The 22,912-nt window shown below is 39.6% G+C and overlaps 1 protein-coding gene across 1 annotated transcript in view; it reads left to right on the plus strand.

Moving 5' to 3' along the window:
• The window catches only part of AGBL1 (AGBL carboxypeptidase 1), a 246,847-nt gene that overhangs the window by 106,055 nt on the left and 117,880 nt on the right, over window positions 1-22,912 (plus strand). Inside the window, exons 18-20 of the mRNA XM_054642371.2 lie at window positions 12,082-12,211; window positions 16,748-16,879; window positions 20,788-20,964. Coding sequence (XP_054498346.2) covers window positions 12,082-12,211; window positions 16,748-16,879; window positions 20,788-20,964 — 439 coding nt within the window. The remainder of the gene's footprint in view (window positions 1-12,081; window positions 12,212-16,747; window positions 16,880-20,787; window positions 20,965-22,912) is intronic.

Here is a 22,912-nt window from a genome sequence, read left to right on the forward strand (position 1 = left end):
TTTTCTTTCTTTTTTTTCTTTTTTATTATTATTTTTCTGGTTGCAATCCCTTTTTGCTGTCTGTCACTGGTAATTTTCAGTGCTCAGGAATAGAGATAAGCATCCTTCATGGCATCCTTTGAGGGCCACTAAGTAATTGCTTTTCAGGCTGTGAACAGCTTTAAAAGAAACTATGAATGTTTTGCACTCTTTGAATCATCATTTTTCCATTTTTCTCAAATGTTTACTGTGCAATCTCGGGCAAGTCATTAAACTGTTTTGTAGTTACTTTAGCCATCTATACAGTGATGGCAGTAATACCTTAAAGAAGCTTTTTGGGCTTAATTTAATGATTATATAATTGTTTGAAATGTCCCAGTGTTAGTCTGAAAAGAGATGGTCCTATTGAAATGGAGATTTCACACTGAAAGTGCATTCACTGCACTCTGAGGGAGGATAGGGATGCTTAATTATTTTTAAAGAGGGTAGATATTTATTTTGGCCATTCAAAAATGCCAAAAAATATGACTAATTTGGAGTACTTTTCCCCCCTTTTTTCAATAGCAAATTTTGTCATCAAACTTGCCAACTGCTCAGAAAAATCAACTTTTTGGAAAACTATTTATATTTTTCTCTGGTTATACACATTGTTATACCTTAATAAAAATTACAACTATTGAAATCATTAAAATTTCTCAATTGTTGTGCACAAGCAGCTTAAAGTTTTTTGCTCCCATGGGCATATATGAATCACTTGCATGAATTTTTTCCTATCTACTATATGGCATTATTAATTACACAATGTTATTGGAATGAAGCTGGTCAAGAAGGGTGGAACAGCAGTCAAAGTTTTAGCTAGATCCTTTCTTGTAGGTAGCAAGAGAATTCCCTTGCTGATAAATATTCCAGAAATACAAGAGAAGCCAAAATAATTGGCAACCTTGTACAACCTTTATTCCACCTGATCAGAATGGCCTGCTTGAATTTGCACATTGATTTTTGCAGGGGATATTTCTGTGAGCTTATCTGTATTGACTAAATGTTATGCAGCTGAGTCTTTATTCTCTCTTGGGTCTGAGTAGTAGAATTAGCTCAGAGAACAAGGAATGCTGAAGAAATTAAAAAAGGAAAAACACTATTGGGTATAATCAGAATTATTCCAGAGACTTTGTTAGCATTTTGTTGTTATTTTAAGCAAGCGCTACGCTTGTTTCTCTTTCAACTCCATCTTGAAATTGAGAAAATTTTATTCCTCTGCTTTTTTAATGTGGTTCTACTGAGAGAGACACTACAGTTGCATCTGCATGGAAAACAGTATCTTGAAGTTCCCTAGCAGTGACAGAACATTGTCTTTTTTGGCTGAGAATTTTGAAAGCCTCTTGGTTCCAAGCTGGATCTTAGCACTGTTTCTCCTCAGGGGCAAATGTTATGCTGCCCTGTAAATGCAATACATCAGTGCTGTCATCCACCTGCTGGGCCTAAATGTGTATTAACAGTTAAAATGGCTTCAGCTCTTCTACACAGTTATGCAAAATATTTTTCTCTCTATGAGAAGGTTAAAATGAGTTTTCTTATATACACAGGGAAAAACTGTACCCCTTGGTTGTGGATTTCTATAAAGATAAACAACATAAGCCTATTCTTTGGTTGCTATTTGAGTGTGCTGAGTTGGACCAGCCAGGAGATATAAATTGCTTTTAGTGACACTGTGTCAATTTTATCCATGGGCCTTCTAACTAGGAGAGCTATAGCAGTAGATTACCCTTCTCTGTGTCTTATAATAAGTGATATAGAGGTTGCATTACAGCTCTCTTCTCTTTTTTCTCCTTGTCTAAATAAGTGACTCTGTCAGCCTGGTACTTTGTCATCTATTTTCCAATGAAATATTTCAATTTTTGATCAGGACCTGATATTCTTAACTCACTGTAAAAGGGCAGTGCCACTTATCTGAAAGATTTTTAAACATTTTGCTACCAAAATCTGATAATCTGTTTTCTTCATAGGTGTCTTCATGATTATCCATCCATCCCCACATATTCACATATACACAATTTGTACCCCTTTAAAAGATCATTCTTCTACTCTGTTATATTAAAAACAAGTGTGTAGAGAGGTTGGCAGGGAAGAACTAAGGGAAAAAGCCCACAATGTTTAGATAAACACTGTATCTTCCATTCTGGAAAATTCTGCTGATATCTTCTGATGCTTTGAGCTTCCTGATTCATATTAAGGAGAGAGTTAAAAATGAATGCTAAGGACCATAAATTAATTGATCCAATCTAATTTTTTTTTTCAGGAAGCTAGTTAAGAATTTCCTGACTTTGGAAGACGTTGTGTGCTTGCAACTCTATTGAACTTCAATAGGCTATGATGAATAGCTCCATATTTTGAAAAATCAGGTCATTTATTTCAGTATTCAAGTAACTTCACTTTACAAATCTGTTTCAAGAGGGAATTTTTTGATCGTACCAGTCTCCAATTAAAATTTGTCAATTGCTATGCAAAAGCAGCTTAGATTTTTTTTCTCACATGAGTCTATATGAACCACTTCCATGCATTTGTTCCTATCTAGTGCCCTAGTTTTTCTTTACTAGAAACTTCCACCAAGACTGGGACTGTTAATATGTTCAGCAAGGTACCCATTGCAAGTCTCTCAGCTCCCCTGAGATTGTGATAGCACCTCTTGGGAATTTTAAATCTTTCTGTGCATCCTGAATTCTCGGTGCCATCTTTACTTAGCACTTGAATGAGCTCTCTTAAAACTTTGTCCAAGTCTTGCTAGGGTTTTTGAAGCTTTCTGGAGAATTTGGTTGGTTTTTTTTTTTCCTCTCTGACAGGAATTCTATCTGCTGCTGCTTGTTATATGTGTACATTAATTTTTTTTTTTCCCTGACTGTTTTGCAGTGCTCTGCAAGCCCATCAGGTTTCTCTAGTGGATACTTTATTTTAATAAGTGTATTGAATGCTTCGTTTAACTTTACTGTTTTGAAGTGCCCAGAGACACCATGCTTGGATGAGCAGTTATGTAAGTGCAATTTGTTGTGGTTTTTTTAGTATCAGAATTAGGATTCAGCTGAGGTTTGAAGGCTCGCAGTGCATGTGTGTGGGGGAAAGCAAACAAATAAAGGAGAGTTTAGTGCATCTACGCTCAGAACCCTGAACTGCTTTTCTTCCCTGTGACTGCTCTGCTTGCTGCTGATCAGTGCCCCAAATGCCCTCCCAGCGCTGCTGCCTGGTGTCTGAGGAAGCACTGAAGGATGAGACTGATGCTAGCAGAGGGCTGGATTTGTTTTGCAGAGAATTCCAGATGCAGAACTGTTATCTCACTGTGTCTCCTGGCCGTTATCATTATTCAGTAATTATTGCTGGTGTGCCTGCCCCGGTGAATGGATGTTTCATTAGTGACACTTTGTTGTCTGCAGGCTGGATGAGTGGCCCTTGTGTGGCTGCCAGATTCCATACAGGGGCAGTTCAAATTCATCATTTGTCTGGCATTCCTTAAACACATTATTTCCTTTGCCTGGCCACTGGAGGAGCTCAATCTTTCCTCTGTTACTCTTTACCCAAGATATTTACAGAAGAGACGTAGTAGGGGAAATGGTGCACACATTGTTGAGGAGGAAACTCCACAGAACAGTGAGTGCTATTTGGGGATTTTCTTCATTATTATTATTATTTTAATTTTTTTTTTCCAGTAGCTGCAATGACTTCTTAAACCACTTGCTATGCATCACTTTCTAGCTACTGCATAAAGCAGTCTCCAGTTATGGTAGTGATGGTATTTTTAACCCACAGCTCAAGTGCCTCAAAGCCTTAATGGTCTCCAGGAATATGTGGGGGAATCAGGCACGTTGTTAGCCAAGAGTTCACAACACTGGAGAGAAGTATTATGTAGGAGTAGAACATCAACAAGGAAGATACAATGTGCTGGCAAAGAAAGAATTCAGTGATATATATGCCTGGAAAATAACCACATCCTTTCAAGGGCATGTGGAATGTATAACAAAAAAATAGGAGGAGGTGTTTTCATTAGGTTTTTGGGGAGGTTGATTTTTTTTTTTTTCTGGTGGGGTGATGTATGTTGGTTGTTTTGGGTTTTTTTTTCTGTTTTCGTAGAATGGCTTATGTTGGAAGGGACCTTAAAGATTATCTATTTCCAGCTTGCCTTTTCTGAAATGGAAGTTGGATTGCAAATGGGTCTGATCCATAAATATTGTTCATCTGCACAGAGGGGAACATTTATTGCAAAGAAAGCAAACAGTGTTTTATAGGAGCTCCTGGCTCCTCAAGGGAATTCACAGGCAGAGTTAGAAATCCCATGTCACAAAGGAGAAATATAAAAAGCTTGGCTTCATATGTATCATTGCTGAGTAACCTGTGAGGAAATATTATTATATTGTAGAGAGATGATATTTGCTGTGCAAGTAGTCTGTTGAGGTTAGTAGAGGTCAGTGATGATGAAGATATAGCTGTAATGTCTTCATAATCACACAGAGTTTAAACCAACTGGAAAAAGATGGGGTGGAGGTGGGAAAAAGAGGGGGAGCCCTTCTAGGATGAGCAACAAACACACTGCCTTGAAAAGGAAAGAGTTAGCAAGATTTGTACTTGGGTTTGTATTATTTTGTAAGCCACAAATCAGCACATTTCAGTTAATTCTGCTTTTCCAGAACTATAATTTACTAATGGAGGAATTATGTCAGCCTGTGGCCAATTCACTATAAATCACAGCACATTCTTGTGATTTGAGGTCCATTTTTGTGCTCCTGCACTGGCATGAGTGACTTGGTGACACAGCAAACCCATCCTGTGCCAGATCTTTCTTAGACAAGAGAAACAATCTTTTTTGACCAATGGGGCTTAATACTGAAGAGTTAATATGTGATCCTACTTAGCAATACAGGGCACAACCAACACTGCCTAATCTAGATCAGCCATGTTTTGAACACTTTTTTGTGAAGTTTATTATTAACCTCTCTTCAGAAATCAACAGAACAAATTTGGCAAAACAACTTTTCAGCCTCCTACGGGGCCAAAAATATATGTGCTCAACAGCATCTTATTTTGGAACACCACCACCTCATTGTCATGCAGGTGTGACTTGCAGAGATTTATCCTGCTGCTTGTTTTTATTGGAGATGACTGAGGTGATGGAGAATGGGACATACTGCACCTCAGCTGGGGAGGAGTGGCTTCAGGCTTCCTCACCTTCATCTCTCTGAGGTCTTCCTGGCTTCTTTCTCTTTTTTCTTTTTTCCTTTCTTCCTTGCCAGCTGACAGGCCACTGTCCTGCTTTGCTAGGAGGTGTCAGCTGGCTGAAACAAGCCTGATCTCATACAAAGCTTTGCAGGTGCCAGGGTTCCACCTCCTGGACTACTTGGCTAAGGAGGGATTGTAGAAAAAAACTATTGAACATCTAAAATCACTGGAGTACATTCTTTTTCATTTTTTTTTTTTTTTTTGGGCCTCCACATACCTAGCTTGTGATTATCACTTAATTCTATGATGTCACACTTTGCCCTTCTGCATTGTTTATTTTTGTTTAAGTTTTAGAACAATCATCTGCAAATTGCAATTCTTAGTGCTCATTTATATGCAGAGATTGCACTGATTTAGCTAACAGATTTTTAAATTCACTCAGTTAATTCTATGCAACCCATATGTGTGCAATTAGCTTAAGTCAGTTAAGAATCCTCTCCAGCTCTATGGATACAAGCCACATTTAAAATAGGAAAGGATATAAGAATTAGAAACAGGCTGAAGGACATAAATTTAAAAGCAAAGTTTTAGTTAATGTGATGTGCTTTCATCAGCTGTCAGGTTCTATTCCTAGTTTTTCATTGATTTACTGCTTTGCTGCATGAGTGGCTTCACTTCTCAATATCCCTGCCTGCAAAATTAGGATTTGCTGACATCGCTTGTAGGAGGATATAACTGGAGCTGTTTGGGAAAATATTTTTCAGTATTTTTTTGCTTTTTTTTTTTTTTTTTTTTTCTTTCACCCCATGGAAAGCTTAAGCTTTTCTGTGAATAATGGATAATCAAACCTGGAGATAAATCTTCCAATTTAAAAACAGAACTTCCATTTGGAACTGTCATCACTGCGCCATTTGGGAGTTGTTTGGCTGCTCTTGCACAGGCTGCTCCAGACAAACTACAACTCCCATGCTGCATCATGATTCTGCATCTCACTGAGTTGCTGTCACAGAGTCCTGATGTTCCATTTAGGGAAAATGTGCTCCCCTCAAGGAGCTGCTCTGAAAGAGAGGAACAGGTACCTAAGAAACTTCAAATTCATGTTTTCTGAGACATATCCTTAACCAGTTCTGATGTTTTGGATAGTAAAATTTGGAGTTTTGACAGAAAATACAGAGTTTTCTGTGGAATTGCTGTTGGATTGGTGAGGAAAAGTCAACATTTCAGCAAAAAGTCGATACTTATAAGAGCTGAAAAGTGAAATTTCCACCCAAAACCAGTGTCTAAGTATGCTGTTCTAAGGCTTTTGCATTGAATAAAGTATTTGAAGAGCCTCATGAGACTCTTGAGATGACTCTATGTTGTGGATGAGAACTCAGTTTTTTATTTGTTCCCTGAATCCTTAGTTGCTACTTCATAAAATAGCACAAAACTTTTATTACTTGAACTTTTCTCATAGATGACAGTGCAAAGTGTGGGCAACTGCAGGTGAATGAATTATCTAATTATTATTTAATGATTGCTGCTATTATAAATAGAAGTAAAATAGAAATGAGTTGGGCATTCTTTGGAACTGAGAGGGAGGTTGGCTCACCCCTGGCAATGCTGTTTGCTCACCTTTCCAGCAGATCAGGTGAACTCCTTGTCTTTTTTGATTATGGCATTGGCAGCATTAGCTGGGGTGAGGCAGGTCTCGTTCTGCATCTCCAAGTGATTTGTGACAAAGTGTGGCTTAATGAAATGTGTCCACAGAGAGAAAAAGAGCCCTTCCATCAGAGGCAGAGGATAGAGATACAGTACATGCACGGACCAGGAAGAGCACAGATTGCATCATTTATCTTGGGGAGGAAGGAATTGTCCATTGTGACAAAATCAGTCAGACGCAGCGAGTAAAACGCTGAAGGTTCATTACCCTAATTAGTATCAGTGCTCAGCTGAAGGGAGGCAGGAAAAAACTGGCAGAGTGATAGCTCAGGATAGTGTTTGTCCAAGAGGAAGAATTGTGCACCGTGGGTTTAGCAGTGCTGGGAGGGGAGGGTGGTGCAGCAGCCGCTGGCTGAAATGAGACAGGTCATTTCATTGGCACCCAGGTAGCACAAAGTGTCACTCAGGACATGAGTCTGGCATTGTGTGTGTGTAAGGTGCCACAAAAAAAAAGAAGATAAGAGACTAATAAAAAATTTCCTCTTAAAGGCTTGGTGATAAAATAAATAGGCAGCATTTCACAGCGCAGTTGAAAAAACACCATTGTTTGGTACTTTATGGGGATCTCTTAGGAGAAACTGGCTTTTTGGGCTTGTTTTTTATTATCTGGCCAATTAAACAGGGCCAGCCTGCTTTGGTGCTCCAATGCTTTAATCCTGATAAAAACCTGTTTGGTTTTTTAAAAAAACAGATGTGGTACAAATGAGGTTTGGGGACAATTAGCATTATAGGAGATCATGCATAAGTAAGGATAGGAGTGTGATTAGGACTTAAGAATGAAATACACACTTGAAGAAAAGAGGTAAGGAATAGGGATTGTAGCTCCTGGACTCCCAGCAGTAAGAAGGAAAGAGAAGGATGGGAAATAAATTGTTAACTGCAGTAATGCTGATGACAACTGTTTCATTGCAAAGCCTCCAAAATTTACATTGTTCTGGTGATGTTCCATTTCTGGAATAATCATTGGCATCACAGGGCCATACCAGGATGCAATGTAGCCATTATGATTTCAGCCCATGGGCTTGAACAAAGCCAGAGTCCAAGCCAGAAAATAATGGCTATATTTTGACACTCTCCATTGCAATATGAAGGAGGGCTTTGCTGCTGCTACTGCTACCTCCCATCACCAGCCTTGATCTCTGGAAAGATTTAAAATTAAGAGAAACAAAGGGTTTTCTATCCATTTTATATTTTTTTCCCCTCCATGTTGCTCTCAGTTTTCTGAATGGCAGGCCATAACATCTTAATAAAAATATTTCAGTTTTCATCCTAGGCTGCTGTTATTTATAAAGTCCAGCATGCTGTGTCTGGCTGAAGCTGCCTCATGCTGCTCGATGGCATCTTGATGTTTACTTGTGCCTGCTGCCTTTTATACAGACACTCTCATCCTACTCTGGTACTGCTGTCTGCTTTTAAGATGCACAGTGAATGGTGATGCTTCTCTCTACATATCAAACATGATGCATCCCCTTAGATTTTATATTTCCCTGTGCCCCAGGTGCTGTTATTATCAGTCCTGACATCATTCATTCAATATGATGGCTCCTGTCTTTCCTTTTATCTGTTATGGACAGGAGACTGGGAAGTATTTTATCTTCCAAGCACAGCAACATATTTTCTTTAAAAAGTGACTTTTCTCTCTCTCCATTTCATTCTTTCTTGTCTAATATCTTGTGTATTATTCTTATCCCCAATCTCTTTACTACACAACCCTGTTCAGTTTTGTTTTTCCTGTGTTTCTCATCCCCTGCCATTTTTGTATCTGTGTGGGACACAGGCTTATTGCAGTACACTGAAATGTTCCATTGACCTTATCAAGGCTCATGTTAGGACCAGGTAGGATCTCTCTATCCATACACATGGCTTGTGCAGAGTTTTGTGCAATTTCTGAGGTTACTTTGCCCTCAAAGCCAAAATGTCTTGGCTATATAAAAGTAGAGGGGGAGGGAGGACTATAACAAACAGATCAGGCTTTTGAACAAGATAATCACAGTTTAATTATTTGAGATATCTCTGGGTAGTACACTTGGGCTGAAGATATGTAAAAATTAGCAGAATTTCAGGTGCTTTACATAGAGCCACTGAAGTGGTGTTTTTTACTGGAATTTTTTCTGCCAATTGTTTTGTAAGCTGCCACTAGTCCCATCCAAGGTGGCATGTAGTCTTCCTTATGCTTTAAAAGAGAAAAGACATGTAAAGCATTTAAAGGGAATATAATAGCTTGGAGTTGTGTTGTAAGAAAGGCCTTTGATTTGAGTAGTGAATTCCATGAAATCCTGCCAAACATTCAAAGCCAGTCTCAGCTCTCCAGCCCCTTTATTTGCTATCAGCATTTGAAATCAGCTTAATATTTTACCTTCACCCTTGGCTGCAGAGCATAACGGGCAAAACCATTATCTGTGCATGTCATCACTATTAGGAAAGAGAGAGAAGGAAAGAAAGGATAAGGAGAAACAGGACTGACAGGGAATTGGCATGTTCAAAAGTAAACAGATTTTAGCAGAATGAAGGAAGGACAGAGCAGGGTGGGAAAAATCAGCCTCTTGTAATTAAATTTGAGTTCTGCATGTCCTCAAGAGCTGTGGATACAGCCAAGTTGAGGGCTAATATTTAAAGCTTTAAATGGGCAGAAATGTTAATCTTTGAAGGAACAAAGCTGAACGTTGTCTCCAAGCTCTTGGCTTTCTGTAGAGATGATACCTTCTTTCCAAACAGTTCATAAGAACTTCCAAATTATTGTTTTAGAGTTGGATTACACTTCTTAAACTAATCCTAAGCACAGCAGCACCTGTGAACTGCAGAGCTGGGGATTGTCTTGTCATAGTCACCTCTGAAAAAAGTCACATTTTGTGTCAGAGCAACAGAATTGGTAGATTGTATTATGGACTTAATTAGGAATTTTTCTTATGTGACATATCCTGGGATTTCTTTATAATTGCTGAAGGAATAATCAACATTTTCAGAAGCTTTTAGTTGAGTCTAAAAAATAAAAATTGAGTTTGGCAGTGGCTTAATATTAATCTCTGTATTTACTGAATCCTTTTAGCAGTTTCTATTTCCCTGCTTTTTTTCTCCCTTTATGTTGGACTCATCCAGTGGGTACAAAGGCATTTTAGCAGAGGGAAGTGTGGATGGTTTGAGGAGGCATAAACTAATGTCAATTCCCACAGGAAAGGGGGATATAGTAGGTTTGGGGTATGACCAATGACAATGATGAAAAACTATTTCTGTAGGTCTGAAACAAAAAGACTCCCTTCCATTTTGGTTTTTTTTTTTTTCTTGATATTAAACTAAAACTTGAGAATACAAGTCCAGCTATCATTCTTCCCTTCAGAATGAAAATTGCTGTTATTCTCACTTAGTTTTACTCCCTGGTATAACTGTGATGGAGGAAGACATCACAGCCTTATGACAAGGAAGTGTTTGGGTTTTATTTTTTTGCTGGTCACACTGGAGAAAGATGAGTTTCCTTATGCAATCCAGTGACTCTCTCTGTGGCCTTGTACCTATGGAAGGGAAGCTGTGCAGGCACACAAATCCTTGGCAGAAATACAGCTGCTAATCTCAGCTGAGCAGCTCTTGTCCTGAAGATCAGGAGAGGTGAGCCTAAAGGTAACTTTATCCGAAGAGCCCTTAGAAAACACAGCAGAAACTGTCATGTTTTCATGCAGAATTTTTGGCAGAAGCCTCCCAGCAGAATTTGCTGACATCCCAAGTGTTAGCTACTTCTAGTGTTTTCTGATTTGCTGAGTGAGTAACATGGGAAGTATGGATTATGAGGAAATAAGGGAATTCAGATAACTTAAACTGGAGTAAATTTAGAATGGATCTTGTGGTGTTGCCAGGAACACCAAGATGTCATTAAAGACCTTGTTTTCTACATTAAAGATATATGAAATATCCTTAGTAACTCGTTATTTCTTTGTCTTCCATTTTTAACCAGTTCTCCATTATTCTCACCTAATAAAAAACAAAAACAAAAAAAAAAAACAAAAACAAAAAACCAAAACATTCCTGCTTTTCAACCCTTTTTTTCCAAGCATTTTGCAAGGCACTAATAATGCCCAAGGTGCCACATGCAGCACACCCTAACCTCTATCAATACCCCAGCAGAACCCATCTCTATTAGTACATTTATATTTTAATTTCAGCAAAGCTGGATGCAACTCCGTAGCTAGAAATTCATCCAGCGTTTAGGATATTTTAGCTTTTTTGAACAAGAAGCACCCCCATTTTGCAGTGCCTCTGGAAACATTCTAGTGGATAGTTTGGAGATGATGAGGACCTACCACAATATCTCATATGCTGGAGAGTGGATTCCAGAATTTTATCACCACACTGTGATTTGCAGATTATCAACCAAATTACAGCAAATCATTTGAAGAGTGTAAGGCTCTGATCTACACAGTCACTAACAAGGGAGATGAGTTGAATTTTTCAGAATTGCACAGTGCTGTACTGCTCCACATGGTCAAGTATCCTGGCAATCTTCCACTGATCATTGAGTCAGTAACAGAATATGTTGTAACTAACTAAGGGAAATGCTTCCTCAGTGCAAATCTGGGATTCTTATTTAGTTTTTTATGCAGCCTTTGCAGTGAAGCTGGTAATTGTTCTACAGAATGCTCTAGCAGGTATCATGATCTCCTTGATGGGCCTTAGATAGAGACATTTCTTGTGAGAAGAGAAGCTTAAATGAGACACCCAGCTCATCTCATTTAAGTACATTCATGTTTCAGACTGGTCAATGAGATTTGAGTGCCTGTCTTCAATTAGAATGAGTAGAAGTTGGATGTGCCTCTGTGCTCTGGGGGTTTTGAGAAGCCTGTGCTCTATGCAAGCAGTGTGAATTTCATAGTACAGAATTTAGAATGTTTCAGAAGACTTCTTTCTAAATGGCCTTTTGATTAGTGCCTTCTTAGGTAAGTGAAAAACTGCATTTATTTGCAGGACGGCAATTATGTGAACCTTAAGAAGGAAAGGAAATTAAATTAATAAAATTCAACTAGGAAAATTAATACACTATAAGAACCTGAAAAATATAATATGGAATATTGGTTCATTCCAGCACAAAGTTCAAAACCATTACATCTGTCTTCTATTGACATTCCCTGTCCTTGTGCCACGGCTTGCCAGGATTGGAGATGCTTTGGAATCAGCTGTTGTTTTGCCAGTTTGTGATGTGCTGCTTCCTGATTTCAGCCTTCGTTGCTCACTGAGTGGAGATGATCTCAACAGGCAGTGGCTGACACCCAGCTCCCAGCTGCATCCAACAATTTACCACGCCAAAGGCCTCCTCTATTACCTGAGCAGCATCGGCCGGGCTCCTCTGGTGAGTCTCTTCCAGGTTCTCTTGTGTGATTCTGTCAATGGATTGATTATTGTACTTGTGTGAACAGCTTTGGGAGGGAGCTGGAGTGATTTTGGAGCATCGTGTCCTGTTGCACTTTCATCTTGTGGAATTGTTTTGAAAGTCTTGAATATTTATCACTTATTGAATCTTCTAACAAGCATCTTCTAACAAGAGTCTCTATATACCTGGAATAAAAATGAGAAAATTAATTTCTGAAAGCTCTTTATATCCCCAAAGTGCTCCAACTAAGCTAAATATTATGAGTAAGTTATTACTATCTTCATGGAAGCATTAGGAGAAATTCCAAAAAATTTAGTCTAAATGGACTGTGCAACCCCAAGCAATCACAGCCTTCAAAGTGTGTGAACCTCCCTTCTGCTTTGGTAAGGGGGAAAGGCCTGGGTTTGGGGGCTACCAGAAATTCATGAGATGGGTCTGGGATCCATCCCATCTGCTCAGTTGCCCAGCAGAAGGAAAAAGTAGTTCTGAGACCCCAGGAGGAAAACCACAAGGAGCTTCAAATGTTGACAAACAGATGTGGACACAGGGACTGGCAGGTCTGTGGGTGATAGCTACAGCCAGGCAGGAAATGTCCAAGTGCACCAGAGTCCCTCTGGGTTTGCTGAGAAAAGCCCCAAACGAGGTGAAAATGTCTGTGATCTTCTCTGTGAGAATTCTTGCATAATTTAGTTTTTGTCTAAGCTGACAGCCCTGAAATATATCTCTGTAGGCTGAGGAGTATTGTTGAAACTCAGAGTTGCAAATTGAGTCACCAACATTTTCCTTTGGTTCAGAGCAGTGTGGGAAGAGTCTTGTTTTACCCTGTAATTTGCTGTCTGGCCTCTTTTAGTACATGACCCTCCTTGTCATATTCAGGTGCATAAAGTTGAATACTCAGTACAAGTTTTCATCATTGTTGAGTGAAGGGAGGCTATTGATCCCACCATCTCCCTCACTTACAGACTGCATGTCAGACTTCATAAACTGATTTTTCTTTGCCTTTGAAGAATACATTGATTTTAGTTTATACATTCTCAAAAATGCCTTTTCCCTCCTTCAGAAGAGAGTTTGGGGTAGGGTTTTTTTGTTTATTTTTATTGGGTTTTCTTTTAACCTGTAGGATCCCATGGAGCCAAGTTCACTGGTAGCCAGATGATTTCTGTGAGCTGATTTGGTTTAATTTATCCTAGGGAAGTGCAAGCAGTTTCTTCAAAGCAAAGAAAAGCTGCTTGAAGGAGAAAAGCAAAGAACTTTAGCAGCCCTTCAAACCAAGGCCACTTTAATTCTTTAGTTAACAAGAACAGAGCCTGTTAAATGGAGTTTTTTTACTTACCTTGTTGCCTGTGGGAACCCTAATGGGACCAAGAGACTGGGTGCACTGGGACATTGCAGAGAATCTCATTTCTAGTGAAGAGCAGGGTGCTCTAAAAGGGGAAAGGAACATCCAGTGGACCAGAAGGCTCTGAGCAGAGTTTGCTGCCTCTCAAAGTCATTATATGGAGTTTGGAAACAAGCACAGCCTGCAATAATGTACTCATTGAGAGGAAAAAGCCTCTAAGCACGTCTACCTCAAAACTGGAATTTAATGTCCTGTCACAATGTTATTAAGAAAGAGACTTTACAGAAAAAAGAGAAGTAATTTCAAAAAGTTCGGTTTTCCAGCAGCTTTTCTTGCTTTCCATTTTATATATTGCTTTTCTTTTATTTTAAAAGGTACCTGGTTCTGTGACTCATAAGGAGAGTTGTTTTTGAGCTAGAAGGCAGTCCTTACCTTTAGGATGATCAGTATGATCAGGGCTGGCAAATAACTTCAAATAGATTTAAAAATTGTGCATGTCTTTGAGTCATATCCCAGTGAGTGCAGGCTTGGGAGTCTGACTGGTTTGTGTGTCTCAGTGTCCCAGCCATATGGAAGGACAGGCTGAAGAAAAAGCACTGGGAGGTGCCAAGTCTGCTCAGTGCTTGCCCAGACATATCCCAGGAAGAATTCTGTGTTGGGTGCTCAGACTTCAAAATATCTCTTAGCCTTGGCTGAATGGTGAGACATAAGCTACCCTGTGGTGTGAAAATCAGGCAGAAGGATGTGCTGTAGAGAATAATTGAGTATAAACATTGGGAGTGACTGCAGTATCCAGTCAAATTAATTAAAATGTAGTGCTATGAAAGTATTTTCAGTGTTTTCAGTGGCACTGACGCTTCTCCTGTGGAAGCTGGTGACACTCAGTGAAAGGTTCCATGGCCTGAACCAGCTGCCATATTACAGAACCTGGCTTTAGTCATCTTTTACCAGCAAAGAAGTCTCAAGATCTGTCACTAAGGACCTGTCTGCAGGCTTCTTGAGGTGCAGAATTATAGACCTGCTACTTATCAGGCAGCTCCACTCTCTGATCATCCCTGCATGATTTCTGATAAATAATATTTTAAGCAGATAATATATTGTCTTTTGTGTGCTGTAATTCTGTAAATTGGCAGGTAATTGATACGCAGTTGAGCTGAGTTTTCTGCCTTGAAATCAGACAAAAGCTGTAAAATTCTCTTTGATATTCATAGAAATACATTCTAGGTGGTAACTGTGGTTAACCTAAGCTATGACTGTGTATTGCTGGTAGCTTAGATGAAACACTAGCTGGAAAAATGTCTGTCATTAGGGGAATTAATAAATGCAGCTCTTTGGAAGGAGGCATTTCAGGATAATTGTGTGTGGATCAGAGCTGTTGCTGGGTACATGGCTGTTCACATGCTCCAGGTGTGGAACCTGCAGGCCCTCAGCCCCACAAAAAGCTCTGGAGGTGATGGTGGTGTGGGAAGGGAAGTTGACAGGACAGAAACCAAAGGAAGCAACAGCCTGTAAGTTATGGGATGTGTATAATTGTCCATCTGACTGGTTATTACGTGTGCCTCAGCCCCCCCAGTGTCAGAGGAGCTGAAAGAATGGATGTGCTCAATTCCCAGATAAATAAACTCCCTGAAATGCTGCAGCTAAACTTAGCTGCTGTAGAGCTGGTAAATAAGCAAATGAGGGTAAGTCTTGCCCTAACAGTCGGTGGAAGAAGCTCATGTTCTCCATCTGTTTCTCCCCTCTTGTGCATGTATTTAGGTAGGAATATGGGTGGGAGTGTTGATGTGCTGAAGGGTGGGAAGGCTCTGCAGAGGGACCTGGACAGGCTGACAGTGAGTGCGTGTCAGTCTCTCCCCCCAGGCTGACAAGACAAGAGGAAATGGCCTCAAGTTGTGCCAGGGGAGGTTTAGGTTGGATATGAGAAAGAAATCCCTTCTCTGAAGGGTTATCAAGCATTGGAAAGGGCTGCCCAGAGCAGTGGTGGAGCCACCATCCTGGAGGTATTGGATACATGTGCAGTTGTGGCACTTGGGGATGGAGTTTAGTGGTGGATTTGGCAGTGCTGGGTTACTGATTAGACCTGATGATTTTAGAGATATTTTCCAACCTAAACGATTCTATTTTTGCACCCCATAGCTCTCCCCCATCTCTATGTGGGTTCATAATTTTTCTCTACCTACACACATCCATTTGTCTCCAACATAAGTCCTGGAAAACAGTTTCAATGAAATCTTGAAGCTCCTTTCTACATGACAGTGAATGCTGTTGGTGTAAAATGAAATAATTCCTTCTCTTTAGAGATTCTTATATTTTCATTGACAGATTTCTGAATATTCCTGATTAAGACATGGAGAATATATGTAACAGCCATGTGTACATCGACTTCGTATCTCAGAGGGCACTGAGATTGATTATTCTTTAAGACCTGGGTCAATATTTACCTCTCGGGTCATTAAATTGTGATTTTCATTTCCATGGGAATCAATATCTGCCTATACAGGCAATCAAAACTTCCGCTAAAATGGGAATGTGCCTTGTGCCTCGTTTATATGACAGCTGACATGGGAGATGGATTGGACAGACAGATAAATTAGTGTGGAATGAGATTATTTGCCTTGAATATGGGTCATTTTCTGTGCTTGACTTGCAGGAATTCATGCAAAGGTCTGGCAATACAATTGCACAATTATATTTTCCTGAAAATTATGTAGCATGGGTTTTTAATTTAAAGAAGACAAAGCAATGATTAATCATTTGGGGAGGCATAGATTTCAAGTCCCATGAGGACAAAGCTGGAGTTTAGGAGTTTAGAAGTAGAAAGAGCCTGACAAATTGCTCCGTTGTGGTATCAGGAGTTCTCATGAACCCTTAGGTTCCTGAGTTGCCATGGATTCTCACCCAGGTGTCATGTTTATTTCTGCTGCAGACAGAAGTGCACTAGGCTTGACTCTGGACCCCTGAGATCACGTCAGATCAAATAAATAAAGCAAGATACAAGTGACTAATGAAGTCTGACACAGGTCAAAGGCACGGCCCAGAGTCTAAGCTACTCTGAAGAGACCTGAAAAAAAACCAACATTAACACCCCCCTGCCATAGTCTAGCAGTGGATATTATGAAGAACCAAGAAACCTTTCCAATGTTCAACATTTTGCCTTATTTTTTCCCTCTCTCTAGGTCTTCTGTGACTACCATGGGCACTCCCAGAAAAAGAATGTGTTTCTCTATGGCTGCAGCATTAAAGAGACCTTGTGGCAAGCAGGCTGCATGGTTGACACAGCAGTTGTCACAGAAGATGTTGGCTACAGGGTAGGTCCTCTTGGTTCCTTCCTTAATTAGAAGCTTATATATTTAAAATATTAAAGATCATCTCAGAAATTCTAGCAATAGGATGCAAACTTTCCTTGCTCCAGAGGAATAATAGCCCAGAGAATTTTGAGTCACATGTTTTATCTTCATGCACCAGATATTAGGGAACCATGTACTGAAGGTGTATTTGCTATTTATTTCATTTCAGTAAAATGATGCACTATAACATTTGGCTACATGCTAATAGGACAGAGATATTTTTGTGTGTTTTATAATTTCTAAATATAAGTATAATTTTGTCCTCACCATCCTACCCATGATATGAAAATAAATGGGAATTATGTAATTTTAACTGAGAAGATCATAGTGTCCCACAGTCCTCCTCAATTGAATTTCTTCATCACAAAATGCTCCTGGACCCACTGAAAACATGACATAATTCAATGGATGCCAAACAAATCTATCATAGTGAAGCTATCTCCAGAACAAATGTTTGATGTCACACCTGAGAATTTGTTTTTCCTTTTTGGAATTAGAAAAAATCCAAAAATTTATTTTATTTCTGCTTCATGGGGATGTCGTGTTCATCAAACTCTCTTTTGGATTTCCTCTCCTTTTTTTCTTTCTTTTTATTTTTTTTATTACCTTTTTTTTATATCTGTTATAATGATATTTTCCTATTAAATACGTTTTTTTCAGGAAAAAGAAATATAAGGTCCAATTCTAGTCTTAAAAAATGTTAATTTCACAAAACATTAATTGCGGCCTTAAACTGGTTACAGAGTTGCAGCTTGGATCACTAAAATCTGAAAGAGGTTGAAAAGTCTTTGTCAGTTTATGACTGTAAAATTTTTGCTACTTCAGCATAAACACTCAACATCCTTCCATGAGATTTTCATGTTTTCTCTGCTTATCTTATGGAGCTGCACAGAAAAATACTGCAACTTTACTGGAGGAGAGTACCCCAGTGCTGGCTGTGAGGGGTCCCTGTGGCAAACATTGATCCTGAGGGAAGCAGGGGGGATTCCCACAGCCAGGGCATTTTTGGCTGTGTTTGAATTCCGGGGGCTTGCAAAGGCTGGGGAGGGCTCTGCTGCACAGACAGAATTCAAATGTTACTGTCAGCATGTGCAGCCTGACCTGAATCTGCAATGAATCCAAGGCTGTCCACCAGCACTCTGCAGTGGCCCATAAGGGAGGTTTTTATGGCTCAAATCCTTGTTTTTGCACAAAATGGGAGGTGGGTGCCTGCTGCAGACCCAGCCTATGGATCACCCTCTCCCTGCTTGGGCTGGGGAGGCTGGGTCTGTACAGGGACACATCTGCAGTTCCAGCCCTGGCTCAGAGCTGCTGCCTTGCCCTGTTTGCACAGCCTTCTCTCCTGCCTCCTCTAGGTAATGGGAATTAATCTGGCCTCCGTGATTGATTTTCCCCCACAGGAACAGAAACCAAATACCTCAAGAAAGTTATGGGTTTTGGAAGAGCCTTGGCCTCATACGTTATAGATTCAGCTGTAGCCCTTGGCAATGTACAGTCAGAGTCCTCCCTGCCTTTAATATTTGGTGGCCTTGGGTGACTTGCACAGCATTGGCACCATAATCCCAACCTTTTGATAAACATTCCAGGCCCCTTTGACAGCAATCTCTGCTGGGACATTAGTAAAGAAATATAACTGGATTCTTTTGGAATGGGATTGGAGGTTTATGGACAGGGTCCAGTGGAAGTGGAGCAGCTTCCTTTGCTGCCACACATGATAAATCCAGCTGCTGAGAGACAAGGAACACAGTCACACTGCTGCACTACCATAAAAGCATCCTTTAAAGGGATGTGTTTTCACACAAAATATATTATTGAAAGATAATTAATGAGAAGAATCAATGGAGAAGAAAGAGCCATTAGTGTGAAATCCAGCGAATGCTGGTAAAATGAAAAGAATATTAAATTTGGGTTTGCTAATGCTTCTAAATGAGTCCTGTGTACAGAGACATTACTGTTACCTGCCAGTATTTTTATTTAATTAAAAGTAAAAGATTGATTATGCATATAATTTGAATTGCTCTAAAAAACTAAACTGGATTAGGGTTCTGATTATTGTATTTGATGTGATAAGTTTACAAAATTTTGTGTGGGGGCTCAGATAAGGGCACATACAATTCACATACAGTTTAACTGGGTCTCATGGTTGTGCTATGCTTCTGCTGCATATTTTCAATTACTTCTCAGTTGAAATCCAGGAAAACCTGGAAGCTGTGCATGAACCCATACAATTTTGTGATCTCTGTGCAGCAAGTAGCAGGCTGAAGGCAGTGCAGAAATGTTGGATGCTTTATCAAAGGCAAGAAGTGAATTTTCAAGGTTTCTCTGTTCAGTCTGCCCACAGGAAAGAGAGTGCTGCAGCTCTTAGTAACACACTGGAGATCTTGACTTAAGATTGAGGCTTGAGGTGGTCTCAGATTTAAAGTGAAGTTTTTTGCTTTGTTCTAGTTTTCTCTGTCTCACTTTTTTCATGTGAAAAATGGACTTCATGGAACTGGAGGAGTCCAGTGATGGCTGCAGCCAAAATACACTGAAAAATGATAAATGTATAAATGAAAGATATGTATGGTTAAGTAGTTTGCAAGAGATTTTGTAAAGTAGTTTAGACCAAATATGTATCACTCATATCAAGCATGTTTTAGGAAAGAACATTGTTCAGTCACTTTCAAATCAAATATTTCCATACAGTGATGTGAAGTAAAGCCCAAAAGAACAGAACTACAATTCCCCAGAATTAATTGGGGAAGCTGAAGGTTACTGGAAAATGAAATTAGCTGGTTAGTTTTCACTACCCAAACTGAATGAAATTCAAGGGTAAATGCCACTTAGCAATATGTGGGAACTCCTTCTGGAGGATTCCTTACAGTTCAGGTGTTTAAGAAAACTGCCATAAAAGAAAGAATTCTAATTTTGCTTGGTCTCCTCTAGGTGGATCAAATGGTGTTTTGGCACATGTTGTGGTTGGTGTAGCAGCACTGAAGTTCAGACACACACAGACATAACCCACAGGCATGTGTGTGTATCTAATGGTCCAGTCTATTCATTAGAACTAGGTGTGCTCTATGTAGCTGTTGCCTATTTTTATGGAGTATAAAAATAACACATTCAGCCCTCTGTAATGACTAAGTAATTGTTGTCTCTTCACTGATGGAATATTTGATACTTCAGGCGTGTTTATAGACTTTGTTGGGAAATATGATTTTGAAAGTAAGAAAATCACTCAGGGCCAAAATGTAATATTTACTGGTTTTATTATTACTTTTTATTGTGATTCTTTAAGTGAACTGTATGCAATACATTGTTTGGACCTGGAACAGAATATTTTGGTTTGTTTCACAATGCAAGTTAGTTAAATGCTGAGCTTTATTTTCACATTATTATGTGTGACATTCTATGAGGAAACAGATTCCCTTTCTCTGCTCTATACCAGCTTCAGACAAAATTCCTCCCATGGCTCAATCCCTTGTCTGACCCTGGATTTATGGTGGGAGGAGATATAATAGAGCTGGAGAGGGGAGAATAGGGATGTCAGGTACTGAGCTGTGGCTCTTGGCAGCTCAACAAGAAGGTGTATGTTGGTTGAAGCAGCTTGAGAACAAAACTGACTTCAGCACTTCACCCAAACTATTTGGTGCACAAATGTTTGATTTGGAGTGAGATATGTCAAGTCCACAGAAATTTTGCATTTTAGTGTTTGGAATGAAACAAATGTTAGAATCTGAGGGTTTGACATGGGATGGAGGTAATGCACCAGTTGGAGCTCTCGGTACCTATGGCTAGATTTGATTGTGGACATGCTGAAACACAGATCACTGTGTATGTGTGTGCATGATATCAACACGTGCGCATCTGTGCAATTCATTTTCTCACAGACTCTTCCCAAAATCCTGGATAAAGTGGCCCCTGCATTTGTCATGAACAGCTGCAGCTTCCTGGTGGAGAAGTCGCGGGCGTCGACGGCCCGTGTGGTGGTGTGGAAGGAAATGGGGGTGCTCAGGAGCTACACCATGGAAAGCACCTACTGCAGCTGCAGCCACGGACTCTACAGAGTGAGTAAACCTTTCAGAACACCCTCTGCCACCCTCCTAATGCACATCTCATGAGCTTGGATAGAGGAGATGGCCATTGCTGAGCTCTCTCCAGGCCCATGTGGCCAGAATTTCTTTTCTGGGGAATCTCGTTCTTTCACCCCTCGTTCTATTACCTTCAGTGCCAAGAAAGTAGAGTCCCTCTCTGAGGTTTCATTCAGCAGGGAAATAAAAGGAAACGCCAGTCTGCAGCCAAAAGCACTGGGCTGAAGAAAGGAGTGTTTTGGGGATGATATAGGGACTTATCCTTACAAGGGCTTTCACAGTCTTGTAATAAAAGTTCTGGCAGGTCATATGGACATTTTTGAGCCTAATTCTAAGGCAATTAACTGGAATGCTCACTCATTGGTACAAGCTCCCTGCCTGAGCAATCACCTAAATGGCTAAATTTAAGAGCCTCCATGAAAATCCTGCGTTTGGAGTTGCCTGTTCCTGACAGGCAGAGGTAGTCAGTCTAAGGATACTTTTGACAGATGTCAATGAATTCAAGATATGCCTGAGACTGTGATCTAGACAGACCAGAATTCCACATCAGATGAGGTTGGTAGGAAGGGCTGTACTTGTACCAAATGCATCAGGCATCAGTCTGGGAGATCTCCTGGCAATTTTTAAGCATACAGGATAAAGTCAGGTAATTGTATTTGAGTGATCATAATTCTCCATTCATTCAAATGATTAATTTTTTTTTGCTTTTTCTTATTCCAAACCTGTTGCTTTCATTTGAAAGGCTTCTACATTTCACCTCATTTCTTCCACTAGGGAGCAATCCTTATCTGTACAACATTAATAAGCAGTTAAGGATCCTGAAAGACCCTTAAGGAAAGAGCCATTATTACAAATAACAATTAATTAATAAGACATTCAAATTATTATCTTTGTAAGCTCTATACTAATCCTTTTACCTCTCTGTAGAATGTAGGAGGAAGTATTCAGCTGCTGTTTTAACTATGCTCTACTATACACACATCAATTCCAGGAGAGGAAAGGCAGAATTAAAAAATGGCAGACAGTTAAAATCAAGAGAGTGCAATGCCCAGGCCAATTATATCTAACACTCCCTACTCCCGAGAAGTGCTAATGGCTTTTTAATAGGCACCACAGGTCAAGAGAGTGGGTTTGAATCTTTTTAGACAGTGGGGGAAATCTACTTTGACTGAAATCAATGACAAAGCTCCAAATGATCTCTGTAGAGGAGGATTTCACTGATTTCTTAGATAACCACAGTAAGATCTAAAACCAGTGACACATCAGATTTTATCAATATCTAGTGACTTGTTCTCCATCAGCATATGTGAGGCCTTTAACCAAACTTGTTTCATGTGTGTCATTAGATGCTTAAAATAGTAGGAAGAGAAATCTCTTAAAATGTATGAAATTATTTTTTATGTTGCTTCTTTTCCTCTTTGTTGACACTGATCAGGGCCACAACCAGCCACTGAGGGCAAGAGCATGTTCATCTATGAGGGCTGTGACTGGCGAGGGAATCCAATCTTCCCATGGCTCTCAAAGAGGTCTGAAAGCTGTAAAGCAGTTCTGAAATTTCCATTATGAATGCCTTGAAGAGCTGAATCTTAATTGGATCAGTGGGTTGTGCTTATGAGGTCACATATTCGTTTCTGGTTTATTGAGTTGGTGGAGATTTTTGTTCTGGTTTGGTTTTTTGTTTGTTTGTTTAGGGTTATGATTTATCTCAAAGATGGAGGATACATAAATATTTCCATTATGAATAATTCCTTCACCATTTTCTGTTATAAGGATAATACAAACACTTATTTCAGCTTCTGTGATTCAGGCAGATTTAAAGTATTTCCACTATTTTTTTCTAATGCATTAGGTACCCAACTTGATAGTATCAAAATAGAATATAATTTCTTATGTTGATTATACTGGAGCTGTATCTAAATACATA

This window comes from Agelaius phoeniceus, chromosome 13 (genome assembly GCF_051311805.1).
Source record: "Agelaius phoeniceus isolate bAgePho1 chromosome 13, bAgePho1.hap1, whole genome shotgun sequence".
Lineage (NCBI taxonomy): Eukaryota > Metazoa > Chordata > Aves > Passeriformes > Icteridae > Agelaius > Agelaius phoeniceus.